Genomic DNA, 26,027 nt, shown 5'->3' with positions numbered 1-26,027 from the left:
GGCATCTTTGCAGTTGATCGCCATCAAGACCCACAGCCAACTGAGTGACCGTCCTGCTGAGAAACAAAGAAATGACAAACTTTTTTTGTGCAGTAAGGCCTCCACTACTCTGCATCGGTCACTGGTTCACTTATTAAACACACAGAAACAGTCACTGATTAGCCAGGAGCAGCAGTTTAATGCAGCTGAAAATGGATAAAAGCCGGCAGTAGAAACGCTGAAATGCTCCGGTTTATATCACATCTCACATTGCAACAACAGAGAGTTCTAACACATCAGTTATTTCACTTATGCGCACCAAAAAAAGTGGAGTTAGACAGGCAAAAAGTAAATTCTTGATCTGAAACTTAACGGGCAATTAACTGGGGCTGTTGAGCGATTCTCTTTTTCTTTATAACCGGATCTAAATGACACATTTGTTTGCACTAAACGTGCACGGAAATGCATTTGCACAACACATTAAACGATACGTAGCCTGAAGAAAGCTTTGTCGATGTTGTTGTCGGGCCTGCGGTTAGCACGCTGTCCGATGGCGGTGCTGTTTGTCAATGGCCTCCAACATAAGTTTGTCATTTCTCTGCTCACTTATCAGCTGAGACCTGGACGGAATCACGTTGGAGTCGTTAGTGTAGCTGTAGAAATAGCTCCCACAAACTAATCAGTTACTGAAGTTCCAGGCTTGTCTTGTGGATCTAAAACTTTTAAAGTGGGATCACCTGAAGGGCAGTGGAGGTTTTTTATGCCCCCCCGGTCTGTGCTCAAGATTTTACTGAATCCCATGCATTAAACAGAATTGCACTCGCATCCATCCATCCATCCATCCATCCATCCATCATCTGCCGCTTATCTGGGGCTCGGGTCGCGGGGGCAGCAGCTTTAACAGAGAAACCCAGACGTCCCTGTCCCCGGCCACTTCCTCCAGCTCTTCCGGGGGGACCCCGAGGCGTTCCCAGGCCAGCTGAGAGACATAGTCTCTCCAACGTGTCCTGGGTCTTCCCCGGGGTCTCCTTGCTAATCTGTGCAGGTTCACTGATCCTCAGTAGCCGAGGATCAGACCGCCAAGGCCTCCGCCTTCGGCTGCTACCCATCTCACAAAGCACCTGACCCCCTTGGCCCCTCCCATCTCCGGGCCTGGCTCCGAGGGGAGGCCCCGGTGTCCCACATCCGGGCAAGGGATGACGAGGTCCAAATTTATTTTTCATCATAAGGAGTCTTTTGAGCTGTTCTTTGTCTGGTCCCTCATCTAGGGTCTGTTTGCCTTGGGTGACCCTACCAGGGGCTTGAAGCAACATAGCTCCCAGACTCATTGGGGCACGCAAACTCCCCCCACCACGATAAGGTGACAGCTCATAGGAGAGCACATGCACATGCAGAATTGCACATGCATGCCTTGATTTTCTGGTATAGGGTTGTGACAGCCATAATGACAATAAGGAACCTTTCATTTTCGAGCTCACCATTATCACCTTGTGATCTTGACAAACCAAAGCTCCTTTTCTCATGATAACAGGTTAAATAAATCGTCCCAGAAGAAATGACCCTGTGGTAGGACTGTGGAAAAAAAACATCACAGAAGATGTCTTAAGAGCTTCTGGCTGACCTGGAACACTCTGTAGAGGTGGTCCCAGCTTGTATCAAACACCGTGCAATTAACCGAGTATAGTCCCACAGGTGGAGATCGAGGAGGACGCGGTTATCTAAAGAACAAAAGGAAAGACTCTCACGATCATCCCAGTCTTCCTGGGATGATGTTCTATGGACCGATGAAACCAAAGCAAAGCTCTTTAGGAATACATAGCATCTGCTTTGTTTATCAGTGAAGACAAGAACATCCCACCTGCCATAAAACTCAGTGGGACTTCTTTTCCGCCTCTGGTACTGGAGAAATGAAATATATACCAGGAAACATCTTAAATCGGAGGATTACAAAGAGCAAAATTTGTTTGATGTATAAGAAAACAAGGTTCGATGCAAAGACACTTGTGTCGTTCAGCCAGCAATGTGTCCTGACCTAAAATACCGTTCAAAACCTTCGGAGGGAGCCTGAGTCACGAGCCAAAGTAACAGAAACCTGCATACAGAGCAGGAGATCTTTGCCTGGTTGGCTTTAAAGTTGCATTAGAGTGTGTGTGCTCTGTCTGTCTCTCATTTGCAGGGAGAAAAAACATCATTTGCCTGCGCTGGACTCATTCAAATTCTAAACGACTCGTTCTAACCTTCTCCTGCCGCCATCCTTTCGCTCATAGGTCTGTGTGTATACAAATAGATGTTTTTGATATTAAGAAGGCTTGAAAAATGCCATCTTATCACGCAGGGAGGCCAGAGGAGGCCAAAATCAGCCATAAGGAGAGAGTCAGTGGAGGGTTTCACATCACAGAGGGTCATTTAGAGCCTCTCCGAGAAATACTGAAGCTGATTGTCTAAACCTCTTCTGTAGAGTCTGCCTTCACTGCCTTTGTGTGCGTGGCAGCTGCCATCTTCTTGTTTGTTCAGTCGCTCTGACAGTTTGGCTACAGAAGACACACTTAACCTGTGGCAGCTAATGACACACACCCACATGAATGCCACAGACACAAATGGGAGGCTGCGTCTGTGAGGAGAGGTATCATTGCAGACCAAACCGCAGACTGAGAGGCGTCGTGGATGAACGTAAAGGATGATTTTGTGGTCAAACTTATCGTCGCCTGGAGACTAAAAGGTCAGAGCGGAGAGACACGACGCTGTGCACGATGGGGTTTGGTGAAGATATTGGAAAAAGCGTGAGGAGGATGTCCAGGTTTTTCTGTCGCTTTCCAAAACTGATGCGGCGCTCTGGACGTCTGGAAGTCAGCCTGCTGTGGGGAAACTCCGGTGAGTTTAAAGTCTCCAAGTGGACATTTAGAAGGCCTAGATTCCCGTCGCAACTCAGCTTTTTCTTTTATCTCTGTTTCCTGTTGTGGAATCCTTTGTCATCAACGTTTTACTGTAAGCTTAGCTGAGCTCTCTGGTAACGTGAAACAAATACCTGGTTAAAATGCAGCACAAACCGATGTGTTCCGAGATTCAATGTCAGAAACGTATTCGCCTCTGGGACTGCGTGTCTTCATTTGTGCTTGCGTGAGTATGCTGTGGTTGTGGCTTTATCCTTGTCTTTATTTTGAGACGCTCAAGTTTTGAGCAAACAAAGCAATGCCCGAGCACATGTTGGGACTAGCAGACACAGACAGAAACGACAGATGGCTGCTGTATTCAACACACACCTGTCCTCGCACACACCTGTCTTTGTCTGCTAACCCCTGCAGGAGTATTTGCAGGAAACTCATATCAAACTGTCATCAAATGTTTGGATTTCTTGCGGCTACTGTGTTCAGATAAGCCGCGTGTTTCACATTTCCTGGTTCGAGTGTTTCTCGTTGACATGAACAAAATTTGAATTCCCTGTGTAAAGCGACCAATGGGTGGAAATTCCCTCAGTCAGTTCATTCAATTCACTCAAGTTAAACTGAGATTTGGAGGCTATCTATTCAATTCGGAGCAACGGAATGTATTACACATGATCTTTAGGCTCAGATTTGGAGCCTAAACAAACAAGACGACGCACAACTGAGCTCAAAGGACGATTAAGATGAATGTACAATCAAATGGAGATCAATACTCAGCACCAAATGTACAGCCTTGTGGATGTAAAAACTACTCGCTCATCAATCACATCATAGACAAAAAGGCCTGTTTTGGGGTTATCCATCATATCTTCACTGAATTTTTCATTGATACCAGTGTAAGCGACCAAGTAACAATATCACATTTATATTTGCCGTCCGTGGGTCACGCATAAAAACAGAGCACAGGCACTTTTATTCAATTTAATGCTCCTTTTAATCTGCATATTATGAGCGCATGGTCCAAAGATAACAAAGTTTGAGTCTGTGCCGCAGACGGAATGTGAATCACAACAGCTGAGGCCAAGAGAGGTCGTATCGTGACACCTCTGAGCAAATGGGACCCAGCAGAGGGACGTTTCAGCTTGCGATGCACTAAATCAGGTAGGGCATCTGTAAACACAGGCTTACGGGGGCCCATAGCTCACACACATCATTTGAGATCAACTCTTTACAAAATAGCTGAGTATAAATATTAGTGACGTTGCACAAAGCCACTGTGACATCAGCTCCGTGTTTGTGGACTCCTTGAATCTTTGAGTTCTCTTGAAACTGGATTAAATTAGTCATTAATAGAACAAACTCATTGATAAAGTGTTAGAATCCCAAAGAAAATGAGAAGCAATGAGCGAGAAGTGAATGAGACTCATTTTCTTACAGATTTCTATACAAACCGACTTTATTTTGCACTCTTTGTCCCCCTCTGCTGGCCATTAGGTAGAGTACAGTTGAAATGGGATGCCACATTCAGCTTTTTTCATGGTTTTCCATAGAAGATATAGATTTCTAACAAGCAAATCAAACTCTGATCCTTCCCTGACCCATAATCCAGTGTTTAAATTTTCAATTAATCTTTTGATGAAGGTTTCTTTTGAGTGAATTCTATTCTAAAAACAGTTAAAAAAGAAAAGAAACTAAGCTAATTTGTTTTTATGCTTGACTAAAGTAGAAAATATGACATTATAAATTCCTGAAAATAGTCCTGTGTGTTCTGGATTGGCTGCCGTGGCCAAAGGTTTGTGTCTGAGTGGGTGTTTCGGCAGGTGAGTGTCAGAGGAGCTGAAGCCTCATTGTCCTGTCTCTCTGCACACACAGACTCCATTAGAGACCTCGTGCTGAAAAACGTTTCACGCACATGAGAAAAAAGCTGTTGAGTCTGATTGGTTTGTAGTTTCTAACCGTTTTGAGTTGAGTGGCGACTCCCAGGCTGCTGTGTGTGGTTTCACAGAAAAACAAGGACTGAAACTGGTACTTTGGCCAAAAGGTTTGGATCAGTTAACAGAAGTGCTGTTATTTATGAGATCAGAATTCATCAGCTCCCAAACTGATTTTTCTTGATTGCATCATTTCAGCTTCTGTTATATTTGAGTTTTGATGGAAGGAAACTGAGGCTGTCTATGGGCCATCTCAGAGCTAAATGACAAAACAAGCCAGGAAATCATAACTAGAGAAGAACCAAAAGCAAATAAAAACCCAGACATCGTGACAGTATGATGTTAACATGAGTCTGTGGATTTTGTTGTGCTCGAGTATATATTTTGAATTTACTAGTATTCTTATTATGCTTATGTTTGCTTCCTGTTGTATTATATAGCTCATGCTCCTCTGTTCATTCAAGTTTTGCTTGGCGCCAAACCTCGTTTTTATAAGCTTCTCACCGCCACCTGTCCCGTGTTCATTCATTAGCTCCCTCGATTGAAATACTCTCTGGTCTCCTTTGTTTATGGACAAATCCTTGTCATGAACTTTGTCACAGCTTTCTCATCTTCTGCCAGTCATATGTTTTGTCTGAGGTCTGAGGTCATGTTTCCTGTTGATTTGGGTTTTGTACCTTGTGCTTCCTGCCTTGGCAGCACATTTTGTTAGTGTAAATAAAGTCCTACTTTTCTTGTCCTTCTCGCCTCCCTTCTGTCAGACCTGTATTAAAGTCCTACTCCTTCTTCTCCTCTGACCATTGATTGTAACAACATGTCGGAATGAGATTTTATTCATCATCAAATGAGTATTTCTGCAGCGATGATACATTTTCTTCCCCATAAAATCCAGTTTTGTACAAAGTTAAATGAATTCTTAATGCGTCTTGTGGGAAAAAGAACAGAAAGGTCAGGGAGTTTGTGTGTGTGTGTGTGTGTGTCTGTGTCCAACTCTTCTGTACCAGGCTGATTGAGTCTGATCGATTTGTGGCGTCTGAGAGGTCCTTTTAACTCTGAGACGACTCTATGATTCCACGATAGAGAGGAAGATAGTGTGGTGAAAGCAGGGATATGTTACTAATTGTAACAATGCTGCATTACAAGTAAAAGTCACGTATTCAGTTTATTTTAGTACACTGTTTTCGGCAAAACCTAAAGTACTAAAAGTAAGGCTGGCAATTAAACCGGGTGATAACTTCTCAAAGTCTTGTCAAAGTGAGGCGCTTACTCAGCAGTTTTTTTTTCTTTTCTCTTCTTTTTTCGTTTGAATATCTTTTTCACATGTAAAATAAACTCGGCGCATAATGACATATGGATGCGGAGGGCTCTTTGTGTCTTCCTCGGTGGATAAGGTTGATTGTCTAAAGGGACTGAAACGGATGATTGGGTGACCGGATAGACAGGAAGCTGGGGAGTCAGACGCGCTGTAGTCATAACAAGCTATGTAAGTGGGCAAAGAAAAAGAGAGAGGAGAGGAGAGAGTGATTGTGGATGACTGAGTCAGCAGTCCTCTGTCCATCCACCACCACCCCCACCCCCTCCTCTACTGTCTGTGTATCCATCACATTGTGGCCTCCATTTGACTGTTAAATCACCCACTCAGCACAACAACACAGTGAGACAGGGAAACGTTGGGAAATGGCAGCAGTGCACATCTGAAGTCTGAGCAAAGGGAGAAAAGACTGCGCAGAGAGTCGAGAGTTCGTTACCATGTGCACGAGTCATAATGTAAAGCGACAGCGAGAGCACTGAGCGGGTATAGGATGAAGATGGGAGATGGGAGCAGCCATGTGCAAACTGTCGGATAAAGTTGGACAGCATGTGAGGAGGAAGTCGTCAGGTAGGCTCGTGGGACTGAACGTGCAGAAAACACTGAGTGTTTGTTAACATCTTGTCAGAGCGTCTCGGATTGTGTAATGTTTGTTCACTGGCAGGATGTGACCAGAAACGCTCCGTCCTTCCCTCCGTTTAATTCATTTAATTAGTTAATGGTGCTGCTGGGCTGCGGCCAGCTTTGAAGGTTGAGTTTACTTGTTTTGCTTGTTGTTACTAAGGTTTGGCATCATGGATATATTGCACAAGTTCATGCTGCAACTAAGAATCAGTTTTCAGACTAATCTTCTTTCTTTTTAAAGCAGCTGTTTCTATCATCAGAATTTAAAATGTAATATTCCAATTTGAAAAGCTATAACTGGACAATATTTGCTTGTTTTGTGTGACAAATGGCAAAAAATACAAGTATTTTTCTCTGTGGTTTTTGTGAGGAAAGTGTTTTATTTCATTTTTTGGTTTATTCTATGAATGTGTAAAGGGATTTACCTGGAAAACAATTCAGAATAACAGTTTTTATTACATGAGCACATTTACAGAGGGATGATGCAGCCATGCTAAAGCTCGTTTGTGCTGTTGTTGCTCCTTTCTGGTGCTCAGTGTTTTCAGTTTTGCCCCCTGACTCAACGTTTTCCAGTCCATGCCCTTGTTTTCATGTCCCATAAACATATAATGTTTGCCCATACATATAATAGATCAGAAATCTGCTCATTTCAATCTTTAGTTTCTTGATTGTGTGGCTTTTTGAATGCAGCAATAATTTGGTTCATAAGTCAGCTGTAATGTGAGCCAAACTATACCGTAATGACAAGCTCACAAGTCAGCTGAAGTGATGCTCACAAGAAAATCATAAGGAGAATGAGACCGGTTCTCTCACTTTTTTGGTATTTTTTCTAAAGAAAACAATTGCCTCTAAATCCTCTGCGTTGGCATTTTAACACTTACATAAAAGTCAATCTCTCTTGGTTTTCTTTTTCTCCAAACCTTTTCGTCTTTCATATTTTTGCACAAGTCAAAATTTGCATGTTGTAGGTTTTAATTTGCAAGCTGGGACTCTGACCCCAACCGGCAGGCCAATATCAGAGGAGTATTTGCATATACGTTAAAGGAAAAGATCCATTGTGTCGCGTTTGCATACCTGTGAAGCTCTTTTACCATCACAGATAAAGCTTTCCTCCCTTTATCACTGATTTCCATCCATGTTAGGTTTTATTCTGAGGGAACTGATGCACTGTATTTTCTCTGCAGGTTGTAAATATTCGTGCCATGCTGCGTGCCAGGATAAAGTTACACTCGACTGTCATTCTGCAGCGTCACCCGGCAGTCAGGACCGACTCAACAACAACAACACGCAGCTCCATGTGAGTTCACAGTCCGCTCTCGGTGTGACGTCCATCTTCTGTCTATGTCAGCAGCTCTCCTTGGGAAACTCTTCGTGAAATGTTCTAATCCAAAAAATCCACTTTTTTTTTTTTTGAGTCCCAAATAACCTCTGAGTAACTGACGTTTTGAACAAAAAAAAAATCCAAAAAAGTAGGAACGCTGTGTGAAACATGCTCCCAGATGAGGAAACGCTGCATTCAAATTTTACACTGAAGACACTCAGAAATTGTTCCGCAGTTTGCAGACACTGCTTTCTGCAGATTGCTGAGCGTCTGCGCATCTTTATTTCTGAGAGATTCAATCCTGCTGCTGATCCGTCGCCAATTAACCTGTTTAGTTCCTCCATGTTCCTCCACCTGCTTCTTTCCGGTGTCACTTACTCTTCCGGCGTTCTGTTGACACCGTCCGGACTTTTGAGAAAAGACATTTGTTTTCTTGGCACGGTTTTTGTTTTGGAACTGGGGGTTTCATTCAACCTGGGTCAATATCGAAGGTAAAAACTGTTGCAAACATCAAAGCTGGTTCTGTATCGTTCAGCGGAGGATAAAAAGCGCTAGTATGGTGCATCACCACAGGATGGTACTGTAGCCCAACACTTCTGGCTCCTGTAGTTTGACATTTCACCCTGTCAGTTAGAGATAAAAGCAACAGAGGTTGAAAAAGGGCAACGTATCCTGTTTAATCATTCACCCTGAGAATTATTACAATGACATGACCCTCCTAAGCAGCGATGATATGGCTGTTGCACAGAATGAAAGTCTCTGTTGCTGTTCTGAGATTTTTTTTTTTTTGCAACAAAATACTGAAAAAAGTGAGAAAAGTTATGGGATATTGACGTTTTTTAATGCTTGCATGAAACAGGTCGTCTGAAAACATAAATGTGGACTTTAGGAAGCTGTGATGGGCCTTTTCCAGTATTTTGAGACATCATAAAATCAATAACAGTTAATCAGTTTGTACTGACAATAAATTGAACTTGTAGCTGAACAGCCGTGTGGGGGACGTTTCAGACGATGACCTTTTTCTGAGCCTGGATGTGTGTTTTCAGCAATCTGCAAAATTCCTCTCTGCTTCGATAGAACACTGGACCGCTGCTCAGTAAACACACACACCCACGATACGTCACTCACCAAGAATGGAGTGTGCGATTCCTGGAGGAGAGCTGAGTGTGCAGCAGTTCTGGTTCAGGTTTTGAGCGTTTTTCATAGACCACACCGGTCGGTATTAACACCACGGAACTGTTTCTCTGTAGGATTTCAGCAACGTTGTGTTTGTGTGGCAGTTAAACAGTTAAAAAGGCTGAGAATGAACTCCTTTTTTCAATCAAGGTTGGTGTCTGCATTACGGACCTGCATGACCTCAATTTATACTTTTGAAGGAAGTATAAAACGAGGAAACAGCCATAACAAAGTTCAGCCATAACACAGAACTTTGTTATGGCTGTTTTTTTTGTTTTTTTTTTCTTTAAAGTTGCAAATGCCGAACACTCCCATGTGTTTATGCGCTGAAAGAGAAACGATTTCCTCTATACTAACACCAATTCTGAAGTAAATTGCCAGCGCTTCATTTTGTACACGTGCCAAAGGTTCGGTGCCGGTTTGATTTCATCTCAGTGATTCGACTGTAATCTTAAAGGTGAAACGTCCAGAATAAACTTGACATTTCGGCTTCAATCTTCAGTTTACGAAGCGTATTCCCAAAAGAGATTTTTAATCTGGTCTGAGACTCGTGGTGGTTAAGTAAGATAAGATAAGACAGACCTTTATCCGTCTCACAAGGGGAAATTCCAAATACTGATACGCATATGTGCAAGTGTGTAAAGTGCACAGTGAATTGGAAAATTGCAGTTTATGCAGTCTGTCACTGGGAGCAATGTTTGTTAAAGTCAGACAAGGAATGACCTTGAATTCATCTCCGTCACACACTTTGGTGGGGGGGCAACTCAAAACCTATCAGCCTGTCACTGAAGGAGGACAGGGTGGGAGTTGCTGTCCATGATTGATAACAGATTGTTAAAGGTTAGATTTAAAAAAAAAAAACTGGCCTCCTCTTATTCCTTTTCTCTCATGCAATTTCAATTTAGCTCTTTAAAATTAAACTGACAGCTAATCTTTCCCTTTAGAACTCCTGCAAGAGTTGGCATTTTGTTTTTCCGTCTCATCATCCTGCAAACCAGCGTTGCACCTCCATGTTTCATCTCCACATCCCATCTGGCACTTAAATATTTAAATGTCTCTGCGTGTCATGGTTTTGGCTCCAGCTCGTGTCAACACTGATGTGGTTTTAGTCTTGCAGGAGGAGGAGGATTAGCTCAGCACATTTCGCACCAGCACTGAACACACGAGCACGCTAATAGTGCTGAGTAATGCTGAGCACACTGTTGTGGGCTTATGGGAGTCGGTCAATTCATAAGAATACGTCTTTCTGCGTGTGTGGTGAGGTTGGTATGTAGCTGCTGATGTTTGGCAAAGAGTGGTGGAAGCTCTGCAGATGCATGCCAAAGCGTGTTTCTTGTTTAATTGTGGGGATTTTTACAGAAGTGTAAAGGATTTTCTTAAAGCTGTTCGGTGAGGTAAATGACAGCCAGATGTGATTTTCAGGGGGATTACTTTAGCTCTCTTGGTTTGTTTTCTCTGCTGAATTTGTCACAAATCCGATCAGATTCTTTCTGTGGCTGAAAAAAGAGATTTTTCTTGCACAATATCTGCTTGTGAGTCCTCATTTTCAAAGTGCCAAGCCAGCTAAAAGACTACTTGTCTGCGTCTTGTGGTGGAGAAATTGTCGAGAGACTGAATGTCAGAGACGATAACATGATATGCGGCCATAAGACGGTCATGAGCTCCCATGTGTTGCAGCATGGTTTATTAGTTTTAATTCAGGCAATGGAAACCACCCTGATGCACATTTCCTATGTAGCAGCATTCCAAAATGTAGCTTCAGATTCATTTGAAAATTGAATTTAAACACAGCTGATATCTGTTTGCTCAAATGGGAGTCAGTAATCAGAAAGTTAAGCATTGTAAGATAAATAAGTATGAATGAAAAGGGATCTCTTTACTTACATAAGTGAAATGAAATCATTCCAGTGCAGCCACCGTGTCAGTTTACCTGCCTCATAAAATAAACAGCACAGATTAAAATGAAAAGATTGTGCTTAAATTAGTATCTTATCGCTTCGCCAAATGAGTTATGTTTCTATTTCCTTCGAATAAACCATTTATATCTTCTCACGAAGCGGATCCATCTACATGAGAGAACTGCCATATTACTGCCATAAAAGGCCCGCAGAACATCCTGTACTGTTCAGAGGCTGACTAAGAAGAAGATAGTGGAGGAATCAGGGCCTGCAGATGGCTGCTCTGTAAGAACTTTGAGGCTTCATATTTAAGAAATGAAGAATCCTACTCATAACATAATGCACAAAGAGGCCACCTCTGCGTGAATCAACCTTGTCAAAGAAGCAAAAGTGCAAAAAGGTGAAGCAAAACTGAGAGTAGCAAAGACAGAAGACAAGAATAAATGTTGGCAGTTTTTCCTACTGATACAGCTGCAATTTGTTGCTTAATGGTGAACAAATGGCATTTGAGACAATTGGATGCTATCCCCAGTTTGACCACTAGATGTCAGTAATTGTTGCACATAGTTACTTGTTACTTATAATTATATCACTAATTAATCAGTCTTATACAGCATACAACTGAAGGTCAAGAAATAAGTATACACCCTTGTTTTAGATATTTACATCCTGAAATCTCAGTGAAACAGTCTTTCAAACTATGCGCATATCGTGTTGTAATCACGTAAATCGACCGTTCCTGTTAATTTAAAACTTAGTCAAAAATCACAGATTTCCTTTCAGTCTGTTGCATTGTATTATGTTGAATCCGATTCCTGGGAATTGCAGAGCTGTCAATTTTATACAAATAGAACATGTGCGTATAATATTCTAAATAAGTCAATCGGCAGTGCTCTCTGTGGTAAGTGGACACCTGTCAACACTAGCTGATTTGCACGCACACATGCGCACACACCTGCGTCAGTTATCACTGTATCAGGTTGCTGTGATCTCACATGGCTGTGAGCCAGCTCCCAGAGGCATTTACTCTACCAGTGTGTAATATTAGTGCAGGGAAGTCCTCTTGTCCTGGGAGTGTGGGTGTATTTATGTCTGGGACCATAATGCAGCCGCCACTGACACTTCACCGCTCTGCAAATGCACCCTTAAAATCCACGAACAAGTAGGAGAAAAGTAATCACATACTGTTACCCTCAGCATCGCCCCACTACCAGCGTAAGTTTGACGTCAGTCTGGATTATCAAACCTTGTTAGACAAACCTCTGACTATTATTAAGCTACTAACTGACTAACATAATCAACAGTCAATTCAATCAGCTCCCCTGAATGAGTAGCACATGAAACGTGGAACGCACCAGAATATACTTATGTGATGCCGACTGAAAACCAGTAAATCTATTTTATATCTTATAAACTACTACAAGCTGTCCTGAAACTCCAACAGTGTCATTATTTTCTGACTAATTAACTTTATTTGTCTCCTTTGCACATTTTATCAAGTCTTGAATTAGAGCTATGGCTCGAAATCATTTTAGCTTGTTCCCTTCATAAATAGCATCAGCATTTTTAGAGGTTTAAAGAGCTGAAAGTACTGAGAATTTCACAAGAAAAGCAAAAGAGATGTGAAAAATCACGTTAAATCATCCCATTGTGTCGAATTTCAGGTTTTTTTTGGTTCAAACATTTTAAAGTTACTGGATATTTTGGATCAGTGTTCTCAAGTAATATCCTTTATGTTCATTCATTCGAATGGTGGTAGAAATATTAGACAAAACAGGAGTTTTGTTTTCTGATCAAACTCATAAGTGTCCGTTACTTTTTCCCTTTAGGTAGTGGACATAGTGTTTATGTAGCCACCCCTGAGGTGACCCTGTAATGTGATTGGTTTAACTGAAGGGAGAGGCTGTAAATGAGTGACAGGGCGAAAGGAGAGAATAAGGTCCACTTCCTTTCTGCTGGGAAAAACAAACACAGGCATAGGAAAGGAAGCAAAGAGAAAATGAAGCCCGGATAGAGAGGAATGCTCATGCGCTTTCTCCTTGGCTTTAATAGAGGCTCGTTAACACCAGTGGGTCGAAATGGGTAATGATTATTCTGAGCCTGGGAGTGATTAAAGACCTCGTTGGCCTTTCAGGAAAGCAACACAAAATAGCTGGAGTTGCTGTAGAGACAAGCAGCAACACAAAGTACACAGCTATCATCTATTAAGTTGTTTTGTTAGCTGGCAGGGACATTATTGTGCTTTTATTTAAAAATCTGATGTTCGTAGTCAGGGCCAACAATGATGAAAAGCATATTTTTCCTTTTTTATGTGGGACCCTCTTCAAACAAAGCTCTCCTCACCTTACTTTATGGCCTATAATGTTGTGTTCCCGTCATGTGGGAGGGAATCTGGTGTTTTGAAAATCTTGTTTACGACTTAAGTGTTCAGGTTTTGTCCAAGTGAGCAGCTGTTAGTCTTGTGCAAGTGATTCTCACTTATTAGAAATTTTAGTATGTGGTCGTAAATTGGATCCAAATCGAGTTTTTTGCAATGCAACCTCTGTCTGTACGGTCAAATTGGAATTCATACGTCACTCTCGATCCGTCACAATTACGTGCATGTTTGAAGTCACCACATGTCTGTATCTGCATTTTTTCTAGACATGATGGACGAGAGCATAGTTGTTGGCCAGTGGAAGACCAACAAGGTGCTGGACCTATTAAACATTTTTTGAGGGACGTCATTGTTTTTTATGCATGCGCAGTACCTTTAAAAAAAGAAAAAAGGACTCCAAATGTGTTTTTCCGCAGGGTTTTATGGTTACATTATCAGCTTTAGGATTGGCCCAGGCATACATTTATATGCCCCACTGCAATAAATGTACGCCTGCAAACACGCACACAGACCAAACCAGTAACAAAACAGCTGTAAAACTTCAGAATTTTATGGAAGAAATTATTTTTCACCTGCTTCATCTATGTTATCAGACAGTTTTTCATTCTTTCTACTCAATTTTTCTACTCAATTCTACTCAACTGTTATCTAAAGACTGTGTTTATTGTTCACTTCCTGTCAACCTGTAGCTCTGACCCATTTTGTGATGATCCATGATCCAAACATGATCTGACCCATTTTGTATTCCTAACTCAAATATTTCATGTCACTTTTCATTAGTAGGAGTGCTGGAATGATATTTCAGATGTTTTAAAACAGTTTAAAGGGCACACGTCAATGTCTTTGGTGCTTACGAATTTTATCTTTGTGGTTTAACAGTGGCGGTCCAATTACAAAGTACAGCCAGATTAGGTAGATGGTTCAGGTTGCTTTTCCACTTAAGTTATATCCCAAGATGCGTAGTGTCGGCCCCTCAAGCATGATTTTAGCTCAGATTTAATTAAGTGGAGGCATTCAAGCCATTTCTTTCATAAACAAAGGCTCATAAAATCTCTGGGAAACAAATCGTTCTTCAAAACTAAGGGGAGGTTTTTATTTAAATGTATCCTTAAACAGTAGAATTTTTTTCACGAAATACTTTCCCCCTGTAGGTGGTGTGTGTTTATGGTCGTTTTGTGATTCTGGATATGAACAAATGACTACTTTTCAGTTAAATGTTTGTCAGCAAGAAAAATGTCAAACCAACACATTGCTGTGGTGCCTAAATGTGGAAATTCAGCAAAAAATACATATATACATTGAGGCTAAAACCCATAAACACTGAATTAGTTGGGGTTGAGAATAATTATACAAACGGTATACAAAGAAACCATTATTCTAGATGTTTTGTCCCAACATTACAGCCAAAGCTAAACACTCTCCTTGTTTTATTGTCTCAGTGTTATTACTCTCAATAAGCCAAGAGTTATGGGTGGTACAGAGAATGCTCTTTAGCACAGTCCCATGTGCTAAAGTTTTAACACTGCATTTATAAAAGTATACATTATGATCTGTTTTATAATCTTGTAATCTTATAATCTGAATGTTACTGAAGTGGATGGTAAATGTAACGCCTGTCAGCAGTTAGCTTAGCATAAACACTGGATACCAGTTAAAACAGTTAGCCTGGCATGCTGTCTAAAGGCAACAAAATCCAACAAACAGCTTCATCCTTAAAATCCTGACAAATGGATTTGTTTCTAAAAGGCAGGATACAATATAGAGAAGCTTGGCCCTGTTTTTGTTTTACACTGTTTTATGATGCTACGCTAAGTTTACTGTATCCTAGCTGTAGCTTCTTCTTAACCGCTATGAGTGGCCTTTTGTCTGCAAAGTAGGTGAATAAGCATCCTAAAATCAAACGGCATTCATATGCATCTTTTGGAAGTTACAAAAACGGATCTCATTTGTCTTTCATATAGTTTTTCACAAGTTTCTATTTCACATAAAAATTCATTTAAAGTCATTTTAATGCATAAATACTTACTTTTGCTTCTTTATGAAATTGCCCTACATCTTGAGGCAGTAAGTGCCTAAATTGAATTCAGTTCATTACTAATGAATACGTGGACATGTTTATTAACTCTGAGTTTAGATTTACAGATCAATCTTTGGTTTCTCTGCTGACAGGAGTTGAGCTCTGTGGCGATCAGTTGCTTTCAAAAGATTTTCTAAGCCCTCTGAGGTAAAAGCCTGTCACAAACTCTTCACACATGCTGCGCTGATAAACAGCTCATCCTGCCCACAGTGCGGGAATTCTGTATGTCATGGAAAACAAAGCATCGGAAAGCCATACCAAGTTGAACCGTACTGTACAGTACCGTATTGGGCCATGTCACCCTTTCAGGGTACTGGACTGAACAGCTGTAAACCTGGAACCCTCAGTGTCTTAACTCCATTATTCTGCTCCTTCACTATCACACATCTGGATTCATACCATTTTTCCTGTAAACAAACATCATCACCATCTGCTTATCATGCAGCACTTCCTCTTGGTGTATCTCTAATCTTCCCTTTCCTCCAGTCCTCTAATCAGCCGCCTATTGTGTTAAAGAAAAGACAAACATAAGAGGAAACGAAGGAAGAACATGAGAAAAACACAAACTTGTTTACATAGACATATTTCAGTCAGTTTAGCAGAAAATATCCTGCCTGCAGGATGGAAAAAGATTTTGATTGATTTGATTTTGATGTATTCCAGGACTCCTGTTCCTTGATACATGGCCAGGTAGGCTTTTCATTTTGGATTATTAACTTAACTTTGAACCAAACAGATACCTTGTGTTACATGTGTTACACAGAAAAGCATCTCTCAAACCCACAAAACTTCATTTTAAAATTCAGTGAAACATTTAGATGTCAGCATTGCCACAGAAACCATGGACGCTCTGTCATTAGGGGGAGGGTTACACTGAAGTGTTTAAAGACAGATAGTCTTATTTAGCTGTTTGAATTGTTGAAAAGGGATTAAGCTGGCATCTTAAACCACAGCAGGGTGGTTTTTTTATGGCTGTTTTTAGATGGGAGGCCATAAATACTCCACTGTGAAAGCATGAGGTTATTCAACCCCTTAGCTGTAAATAATTCAAATCCAGTGACATTTTTTTGTTGCTTAGCAGTATTTTGAGTGATGTCATCTTATTCTGAATCAGTATTTGAAAGTGGTATGAAAGCACAAAAACTGTAAATCCTCGATAAACCTTTCTGCATGTGAATATTCAAAATTTGTTGGCAAAGTAAAACTAAATTTGACCGCTTATGGTATACCTGCAGGTAAACTTTCTCAAATCAGATGTCTGCAGGTTCCACTGGAAGCATGTTGCCCCACAACATAACTACACCAACTATAGCTCTTAATATTATAAAAAGAGCAAAATAGAAGTTGTTTACATTTTCTCTCAGCTATCGAGACACTTTTTGATTAAATCACTGAATACCACACAGCCTTTTGACCTTCCAAAGAACAGAAGTTTCGAGCTTTAGGCCTTTTTGTAGTGAAAAGGGTGTAAACAATTCAAGCTATTTTATGATCTTATCAGTACTGAATGTGTGAAAGACTGTGCTGAGCCTGACTGTGACTGAGGCAGTGTAAACCGCGTGTTGAAATAAAGCTTATACAAGCAACATTTTGCTTCTGAGAATACAGGCTTGGAAAATGTCCCAGGTTTTTCTGGAAAAGGTAGGTGTGTGTCCCAGAAGAGATGTTAACCCTCTGACCTGTGATCAAGTGTGAACAGGTCCTTTATAAACCTAAACTGGGATATTTTCTAAAACCTAACCGTAAGTTAAGCAGCTGTGACGGGTATCAATTATCCATCCATCCATCCATCCATCCATCCATCCATCCAAAGTATATATTTCCTATGTTTCTATGTTGTTTTCCAATCCAGTATTAACAATACTGATTTATTAAAACCAGCAGTCTATATACATTTGTTAATTCCTTTAGTTTTTCTAAGGGGACAATAATAAATCTCCAGAATGTACTATTAAATTAGATTAAATTGAATTAAACTAAAAGTAAATCATCTAAGGAGAAACATCATAATAACATATATAACTGGCTAGCTGTATTGTCGTTTTCTGTCATCATTTTATCCAGACCCTTTATTATATGAATAGAAGCAGACAGATAGACTCGTAGACGGCATGGAGGCAGTAAAAGAGGGATGAATTATAACAGCCAGTGTTGAACTATAATCTTTTTGGATTGTGGAGGATTAACTCTTCCAGTCAGATGCTGGTCTAACAGACAAAGCTCCCCCATCATCAGCTGCCTGTTGCAGAAACAGGACACCAGTCTGCAGCTAAGAGATCCAGCAACAGACGGGTCCCACTGATTTTCTTCATTTTTGGCTCCTTACATGTCCCAACATGACAAACTGTGCAGCCAAGTTCAAGGAGCCTGTATGTCATTTTTATAAATGCAATTTATTATGTAATTTAGGTCCAAAATTGATAGCATACATGCATGTTTCCAGTCACTCCATGCTGAAAGAATATCTACTTTTGCAGCCCAGTCTTCAGAAAAATGCATTGCCATTTTAGGTTTCTGGAAACAACTGGGTTGGTTTGTAATGCTAAGCTTCTAAACTTATCCAAGTGGCTTTGGTGCATGTGTAAAACCAAAGAAATTTAAATGAAAAGAGGGAAGAAGTGGCAGCAGCAGGACTTACCACAGGTTTAAACAGTGTTTATAAAAGGTAGGACCAGATAAAAGCTAATTCCTGCCGGAGTTTAAGTGCATGCGTTAGACCCATCAACCAACCCAGCCCACCTACATCTTAATAAGACCCTGTTTGCTCTAATGACCCCAAAGTCATTCATGCATGTGTCCTCCAAGTTAAAAAAAATACAGAATATGAACACAAGGCATCCAGACAGTCAACAGTTTTTGCACAGTTGAGTCAAGCTAGAGTTACATCTCAACTTGGTGATTTAATTGCATCACTGTTCTTATCCCAATAAACGTGGGTGGGTGAGGAATCCAGTTACAAACCAAAGGATGTCCGAAGCAGTGATTCAGTGGAATGCGTCTTATTTTCTCTGTAGGAGCTCACTGTACATGCAATTATAGCTGAGTTCACTGCACAGATGTCGTCTTGAAGGTACTTGAATGGTGATTTGACAGATGATGCTGCGGTTATAAAATTAGGGTTTTATTAGAGCAGAGCGACAGTCTGGAAGTGCTTTAAGCGACCGTGAGTTGAAAGGTAGTCGCTAGTGTACATAGACAATTTTTGGTTTCCAGAAACATACAATGACAGTATATTTTCCTGGCAACTGGGTTTGCGTTTAGCTTTAGCTGTATTTTCAAGTTGTCAATCAGATTTGAAGGAAACCATCTGCAATCACCTCCACAAGTGCCCTGTGGTGACTTTATATTGTGAATTGGTGCTATAGGGATAGAATTGGAATTGAAATTAGGATTAGTGAACAGAAAATGCTAGCATTCTCCTGTTAACTGGTTTGGCACTATCAAACAAGGCTACACAGTGTCATTAGGGTGAGGCGTTGTAATAATCCTGACTTTAGCCAACCACGAGAAGCTGTTTTTTTACTGATTTTTTTATGGTGATTTCCCAACTGTTGCCTTCCTGCATGGAGTTTCCATGTTCTCCCCGAAAATGGATTGATGGATGTATGTTGAGTATTCTCTCGTGTCTGCTCGTGTTTGCCATGTTTCCTCTCAAAAGCTGAAACAGCTAATGTGATTAAAAGTTCAAATATTGGATGTTAGAAGTTCTTCGCAAAAGTTGTTTCCACCTACCCTTGTGTAAATGAACTGAAAATGGCACTTTGGTGTAAAAATGCAGCTGTTTTCATCGACCTTTTGTAATGTTCGACCACAAGCACTAACAACACAACTAATGGCGCTATCAAAAAAGGCAAAATTGTAATATAAAGAGAATCTTATCAGGTCAGGATGGCAAGAGAACTTCTGTATTTCTTTTTTTTTTTACTATGGTATCTCTTGCTGTTATGAGTAATGACACTGTTTAATAATTCAGGAGCAAAATAGTTATGTCTGGGTCTGTTTGCTTAATCTTTCCATCCTTCTTCAAATCACTGATCCAGATAACCAAGTCATCCTGCATCTTGGAACAGAATGCTTTTATCTTGAGTGATCAGGGTTTTGAAGGTGCCTTTAAGTTGGCTTCTTAGCTGTATGCCTGCGCAAAAGTTGAAGTCAGAATTTCTAAACAATGATTTCTTTGACTGTCCCAAAACTTGATGGCGGTGAGTCTGAAAACGTCCCCCAGAGTCCTAAGTGGTGAAAAATGTCAGCTCTGGGGGAATCACACTTCTACAGTAACACAGAATGTCTTTTCAGATTTCTTTGCCCGCACACGATAATGGACTAAAGCGGCCGTGCTGGTCTGTGGGCACATTTCTATTGCCATCATCTCAAAATCTAACCCAGTTAAATCTTGTGCACGAGTGCAGGAGGCAGGAACAGTGCATCAGGAGGTAATTTTTCTGCCTAGTTTGTGGGAGGTTCAAAGGAAAACATAGATCACTATCAGGGTGGAACTCCAACAGACTCCTCTGTGTGTGCTGAAGAGTTCATGTCATGTTGCACAGCGTTTGTTTGGTTGCGTTTATCTTAGATCCCGTCCTTATCCGGCTGGACGATCTCAACCCAAGATACGGACTAAACGGGATGAAAGTTCACTGTAAATGACCGACATTCAGCATTCATACAGGCTCCTTAAAAGCAGTCTCATTCGAATGCATGCTGACAGGCGTCGGATCAAAGCAACAAAAGTAGAGAAAAGATTGAATTAGCTGACATGTCATGATGAGAAATTAAGCTTAAATGTCTGTGCTTTCAATTGCATATGTGTACAATTTTTATTTAATCTCTTACAGTGAGTTCAGCTGAAGTCTGTATAGGATGATTAGATGGTTAAAAATTATGTTAGCAGGGTAAGAAAGCCTTATCAAGCCAGTAAATCACCTTCAATTGAATTAAACAGTGAGTCTGTGTTTGACTCTTGTGTTCAGCACAACTCTGGTATTGTTTGGCTGCTGCAGAACAGCTGCTTTCCACTGTGAGCTCTAAACCTTACCCTATTAGATTGTCCAGCAGAAAATATTATTTTTAATATTACTGGGCCTCCCAGTATGAAAATGCTTCCTATAATGTCAGCCTCGAGCTGGACTCATTTGGGTCTCTTATTAAGTGGTGATAAATTGAAGGGGGACTCACAAAAAAATACTTTAAAAAGATTTTATTTCAAAATCTCCTGCAGGTTTGGAGATTCACATCCTTTTTCGTACTCATCAAACCATCCAGTGACCCCTCTGGCCTTACAAATGGAGGCATTGTCATTGTCGAAGAGACCACCCCCCGTCAGTGTTGAAATGCTCATGAAAACTAGGACTGTTTGCAGTGACCCTCCGTTTAATGGGCCAAAACCACGCAAGCAAAAGGCCCTCCATACCATAACTGATCCACCGTATCTCCACCACAGAGACATGTTATGTCAAAATGCCTTTAAACCTTATCTGACCTTAGAGCTCAGTGGTAAAAGTCCAGCCCTTTATAGCAACAACCCGCCGCGACCCTCCCTGTTACTTCCACATGAACCGCAAGCGGCCGTGTCCTTCTGCTCCCACAGCTGCAGTGTAACCTATACGGCTCCAGTGTTTGAGTTTGGGCCTTCATTCCCGCTCTCGCTGTCTGTCTGTGATTATGTGATACCTGCGTGTGATCCTCTAACAGCATTCCTCCATTCTTTGATCATGAGACACTCTGCGTTTTGTCTGTCAGGATGAAATACTGGGCCTCCCAGCAAAATGTTGGGACACACTCTAAAACACTAAATAATGACTATCATTGCAGTTTGTGGCTTAGTCTCACAGTTCCTGAGGCAATTTGAAGCTTGGGTTGAATATTTAACACCTGCAATACCAATTCACGAGTGTCCACACACACCCCTGCAGTGAGATGCTGTGACCTCCTGCTATATCCTGTTTGAGGGTCATTAAGTTGTCGATCATCTTCCCCTTACGATTCCCTGTTGTATGTAAGTTGTTTGCACTGTGTGACTTTGGCTCGGTTGATATTTGGGCCTCGATGAACCAAAGCAATTAAACCAACTCCTGATTTTTATGTGAAACTTTTGCAAAAGTGTTTGATCAACCACCGGGGGAGGTGCAGAGTCTCTGCGCCCAGTTTGGTGTTGATATATGAGATATGAGCCCGCTTCACTAAATTTACTGCAGTGGTTTAAAAATGACTTGTTGCATTCAGAAATTGCAAGCGATAAGGTTTTCACAAAAACTACGATCTGAAGTGGGAAAATAAACACAGCTGGCTCCAGGTTTGTGAATAATGTGAACAATCAGGTCAAAAGCAAAGTCAAGTGTATTCTCTGCGTTAGATAGCTCTCTTTCTTTAATTTGAGCTTTGATAGAAGATCATCTGTGCCAAAATACCTAATATTTTAGAAATCAGACACATAGCTCCAAAGTTACATGCATAAACACGCCATTAGTGGCACTTGAGTGTTTGAGGCACATATTTTAAACGTGGTGAGAATAATCAATGGATTTTCACCAATTAGTATTATACATTTCTAAAGCTGTTACCATACGGTTCTAGATGCTGCCATGGGGAAAAGGAATATATATATTTTCAGTTTGGAGGCGTTTCTTATGTTATAACTTGGTTATAACTTGCACTATTTTGCACTTTAAAACCTTTGTCATCCCTCTAAATGCATTTCAGCATTTGGCTGCAGTACAGCCACATTGACAAAAGCTAATTTGTCACACGATTAAGCAGAGTTTCCCGACATAAACACACCCACTGTTGGTTCCGACATTTATAGTAGTTTTAAAGCACACACACCCACTACTCACTGAACTTCCAATGCCTTCTAATTAGACAACAGATGCTCACCCACAAGCACAAAAAAAGAGTCACTCCCCATGGACAAACACACACCTGTGCATGTGTGCAAGCAACGCACGCTTACCTGTGCAAGATGAGAGCATCTTTACAGGGTGAGGTCATCACAGCCCGAGGGAATATTTTAAAATAATTTCCTCATTCTGCGTCTTTTTCTGTCTCCTGGTTTTCTGAACAAGACACATTTCCCAGAGTTTGGCCTCTTACCTTTCCCCACCCTTCAGTGCCCCTCCAAAACTCTCACACAATCTGACCTCAAGCCATCAGTAATAACATATGTGCTTACTATCTCCCAATGCCCGAATAGCCAAGCCTCAGAGGCTAAAATTCTGAAGCTGAATCTATCCTCAAACTCGCCACCGTAATCATCGGTGCTGTCGTCACTCCGCTGACTCCATAATGCCGGCTTGATGTTATTAAGGACACGGCGTTGTGGGGCTGAGCCTCCTCTGGTTGGTATATGTGAATCACGAGGAGGAACAGTGGCAGTTTAATAGGACGTCTTTTTTTTTAATTGCTAATATGGTGAAAATGATAGAGAAGAGAGGCTTTTGTTAAAGTGCAATCATTCATTTTTCAACTCATTCATCCGCCCCAGCTCTTCCTCACAGAGTCTTAATGGCTCCAAAAGAACATCATGTGATGTTGTCCTTTGGTCCCATAAAAATTAGTACAACCACTAGTCTGTGCTGTCTCATGAATGTAATGCTGTTTCGGGGTAAATCCTCCTCGCACAAATGACTTTTTTCACGAACACTACTATGAAACTCTTTCGATACTATATATGCTGAGAAAAGCAAACATTCTTTGAACTGTAAACTGACAGCATGCAGGAAGCATGTTATAGATTTGGATGAACACATCTTCTATTTGTCTTTACTCTTGGACTGAATGCTTTTATGTTGCTCGCTCTCCCATCGCCCAGGATACACTGAGGTCTGTTACAGACTGTTCTGCTTCGAAACTGGATTAATGTTTAACAAGACATTTAGTGTTTCCCAAATGATCTGTTCTTGTCATCGCGTAAAAGCCACTTTCAGACGAGAACAAAACCCTCCACTAAAGTCTGCTTTTAGAAAGAAATGACAGTTTTACTATTCTGTCCCAATTAAATAAACCAAATCGAACAATTGTGTGCAATCAGATAAAGCAGATGCAGCATGATGCAACTGTATCTGCAAGTACTCAAATCTGCATTCTGTCCATCTTCTGTACAATTCTTTCTTGTTTGGAAAGCAATTAAAAATCTTTTCTTGGTTCTTGAGTATGTTTCACCTTTCATCTGAATGTCTTTTCATGGTTTTCGTGTCTCTGAACTGATTGGGATCTGGTCAGTGCATATGCAGTGTCATTAATACTCAGTTGGCACAGTCCACAGTGTTCTGGGTTGCAAAATGGCCGATGCAGATGAGAAACTGACACAATCCACACAAGCCTCTCTCACAAACAGACATGGCAACCAGGAATTAGCTTTAACTGACTGATGGCGAGTTTCAGGCTTGTAAGGTGTTCTTTTTTTACATTTACATCTGAAAAGTTGAAGTCACATGTTACTAAACCAACCTGAGTTGTTGACCGACATGGTTGACACATGATTAAAAGCCTGTATTGTGAGGCCTTTCTCTCGAGGGCAACGGGCTGTTAGCTCTGTGGAGGACTGCATGGAAACCCATCTATGTTTGTCTGCTTGGGGCGAGATTGATGCATATAGATAACCATGTGCTACCATGAAGGACCCCTAAATGTCAGGGACCCATCTCTTCGAGTATCTCTCAAACCATGCGTCTTCCCTGTCCTCAATGTGTACGTTAATGTTCTGAAAAGTGTCCCGTATGCTTGACATTTACATGTAAATAGACTGCTGAGTCTTGACCTGTGTGTGTCAGTAGTAGTTTCTAGTTTGATGTACGATGCAGTTCCGTTGTTAGGTCAGTACGTAGGAAGAATACCAGAAATAACTCCCACTGAGAAGAGCTGCAGGTTGTATGTTGGAAATATAATAAGCTCTGTCAGCAGTGGAATGTTTGTAATGTGTGACTGCAGGTCATCCATCTTCTAACAAGCATTCCTACATCAAAACCTCTCAGACTCCATGTCTTGTCTGTGGTAATAAGCTTGTAATACTTTATTCTTCTTTGCAAGGAGAAGTTATATAACTAAGCTTATATCGGGAGGGGGGGGGGTATTTTTTCCAAGTTTTAGTTTTCTGTTACGTTCTAAAAAATTTTTAAGGTTTTTATTGGGTATTATGTTTGTAGTTAAGAGTTTCGGGAAGGATTTAAGAGGTAGGACAAGCCACAAAGGAGCATTTAATAAGCGAAACAGGTTTGACTTAATGTCTGAGTGGAGGAGGAGGATACCACTTTGAATCAGATGCCCTCAGGAGCCGAGCCCCTGGTTTGGCTTCTCAGCTGGCTGGACATTCTCTTGCTTTCTTTCCACACATTTCCTCACTTAATACACTAAAGTATTAAAATGCAGCACCTTTTGATGCCAAGCTGTTTCAGTGTCTCCTCAGACTGTACGGTGGCTGTATGTTGGTTGGAAGCTGCTTGCACTGGAATGCCAGTCATTTTTAACCAGACTGGCTCCAGGCCAAAGTGACTGGACAGCAGATTAACACCAGTTACCACACACACACACACACACACACATTCGCCTGGGTGCACGTGTGTGTGTGTTGTGTGTTTATCCAGGGTGTGGCTTGGTCCAGTTAAACTGGATGCATGAGAGTGAAATTCCATGTGTGTGAGAAAAATGTCTGAACTGATTTCACTCACTTCCATCGGATCACCTCCAGGAGTCCTGCAGGAGCCGACCCCAGACAGTGTGTGTGTTCCAGTCTGTGTTACAACACAATCACAGAGATTTGAAGCTTAAGCCGGGGACACAGTGGAGGAAATGTCCTACCGTGCATGCAGTAGGATTGTAATCACCCGGTTCTGTTCATAAGTATGCCAATGTGTGCATTTAAAAGGGCTTTTCTGTGCAAACTTGAACATGTAAGCTGAAGGATGAGGTTTAAAGATTTTAACACATTAAACTCTACACCTTAGGAAGTCAATATGTATAATCCTCTATTTATTAATGCCGTAATTAAACAAGAAGAATTAGAGATAGATTCTGGACACTCAGTGGAGTGCTGGACAAGACGGATGCTTATTTGGGCTTTGTGTGTTTTGGTTGCATTTCTGCAGCATTTTTAAGGGCCAGATTTTGGTTTGGCTGCCCCAGATGTGCCATATTTATTTTTGGTCTCCTTTCTAACCCCTTCTGGTTTTAAATTAGAGCCTCTGTGTCTAAAAATCTCCCAGTGTGTCCAGTGGTCGTCACCACTGTAACATGTGTGGACGTGAGTGGGTTAGGTTTGAGTCAGTGCCGGTGTAGCATAGATTTTACCCTTATTTGTTGACGTCTGTGGGATTTTTTTGGAGCTGGGTGGGCTGTTACATGAGCACCATAATAGTAAAAACCTTTAACTTCATCTTCAATAAGGAACATGGTCCCGAAAGTAGCTGAAAACAGAAGGTACTTTTGATTGCCCCACTGCTGAGTAATAGTTTCCATTTGT

The 26,027-nt window shown here is 41.1% G+C and overlaps 1 protein-coding gene across 2 annotated transcripts in view; it reads left to right on the top strand.

Annotated features, from left to right (window-relative positions):
• The window catches only part of rassf3 (Ras association domain family member 3), a 59,948-nt gene that overhangs the window by 1,969 nt on the left and 31,952 nt on the right, over positions 1 to 26,027 (top strand). Inside the window, exons 1-2 of one of the 2 annotated variants that reach the window (XM_072377636.1) lie at positions 2,420 to 2,850; positions 7,910 to 8,022. In XM_072377636.1, the coding sequence (XP_072233737.1) occupies positions 2,730 to 2,850; positions 7,910 to 8,022 (234 nt within the window). In that variant the 5' untranslated portion in view covers positions 2,420 to 2,729. Of the gene's footprint in view, positions 1 to 2,419; positions 2,851 to 7,909; positions 8,023 to 26,027 lie in introns of those variants that run through there. The other variant, XM_072377637.1, reaches the window with a different exon arrangement.

Source organism: Leuresthes tenuis, unplaced genomic scaffold (assembly GCF_036924035.1).
Source record: "Leuresthes tenuis unplaced genomic scaffold, fLeuTen1.0.hap1 SCAF_23, whole genome shotgun sequence".
Classification (NCBI taxonomy): domain Eukaryota; kingdom Metazoa; phylum Chordata; class Actinopteri; order Atheriniformes; family Atherinopsidae; genus Leuresthes; species Leuresthes tenuis.
This window is presented reverse-complemented; position numbering and strand designations above follow the sequence as displayed.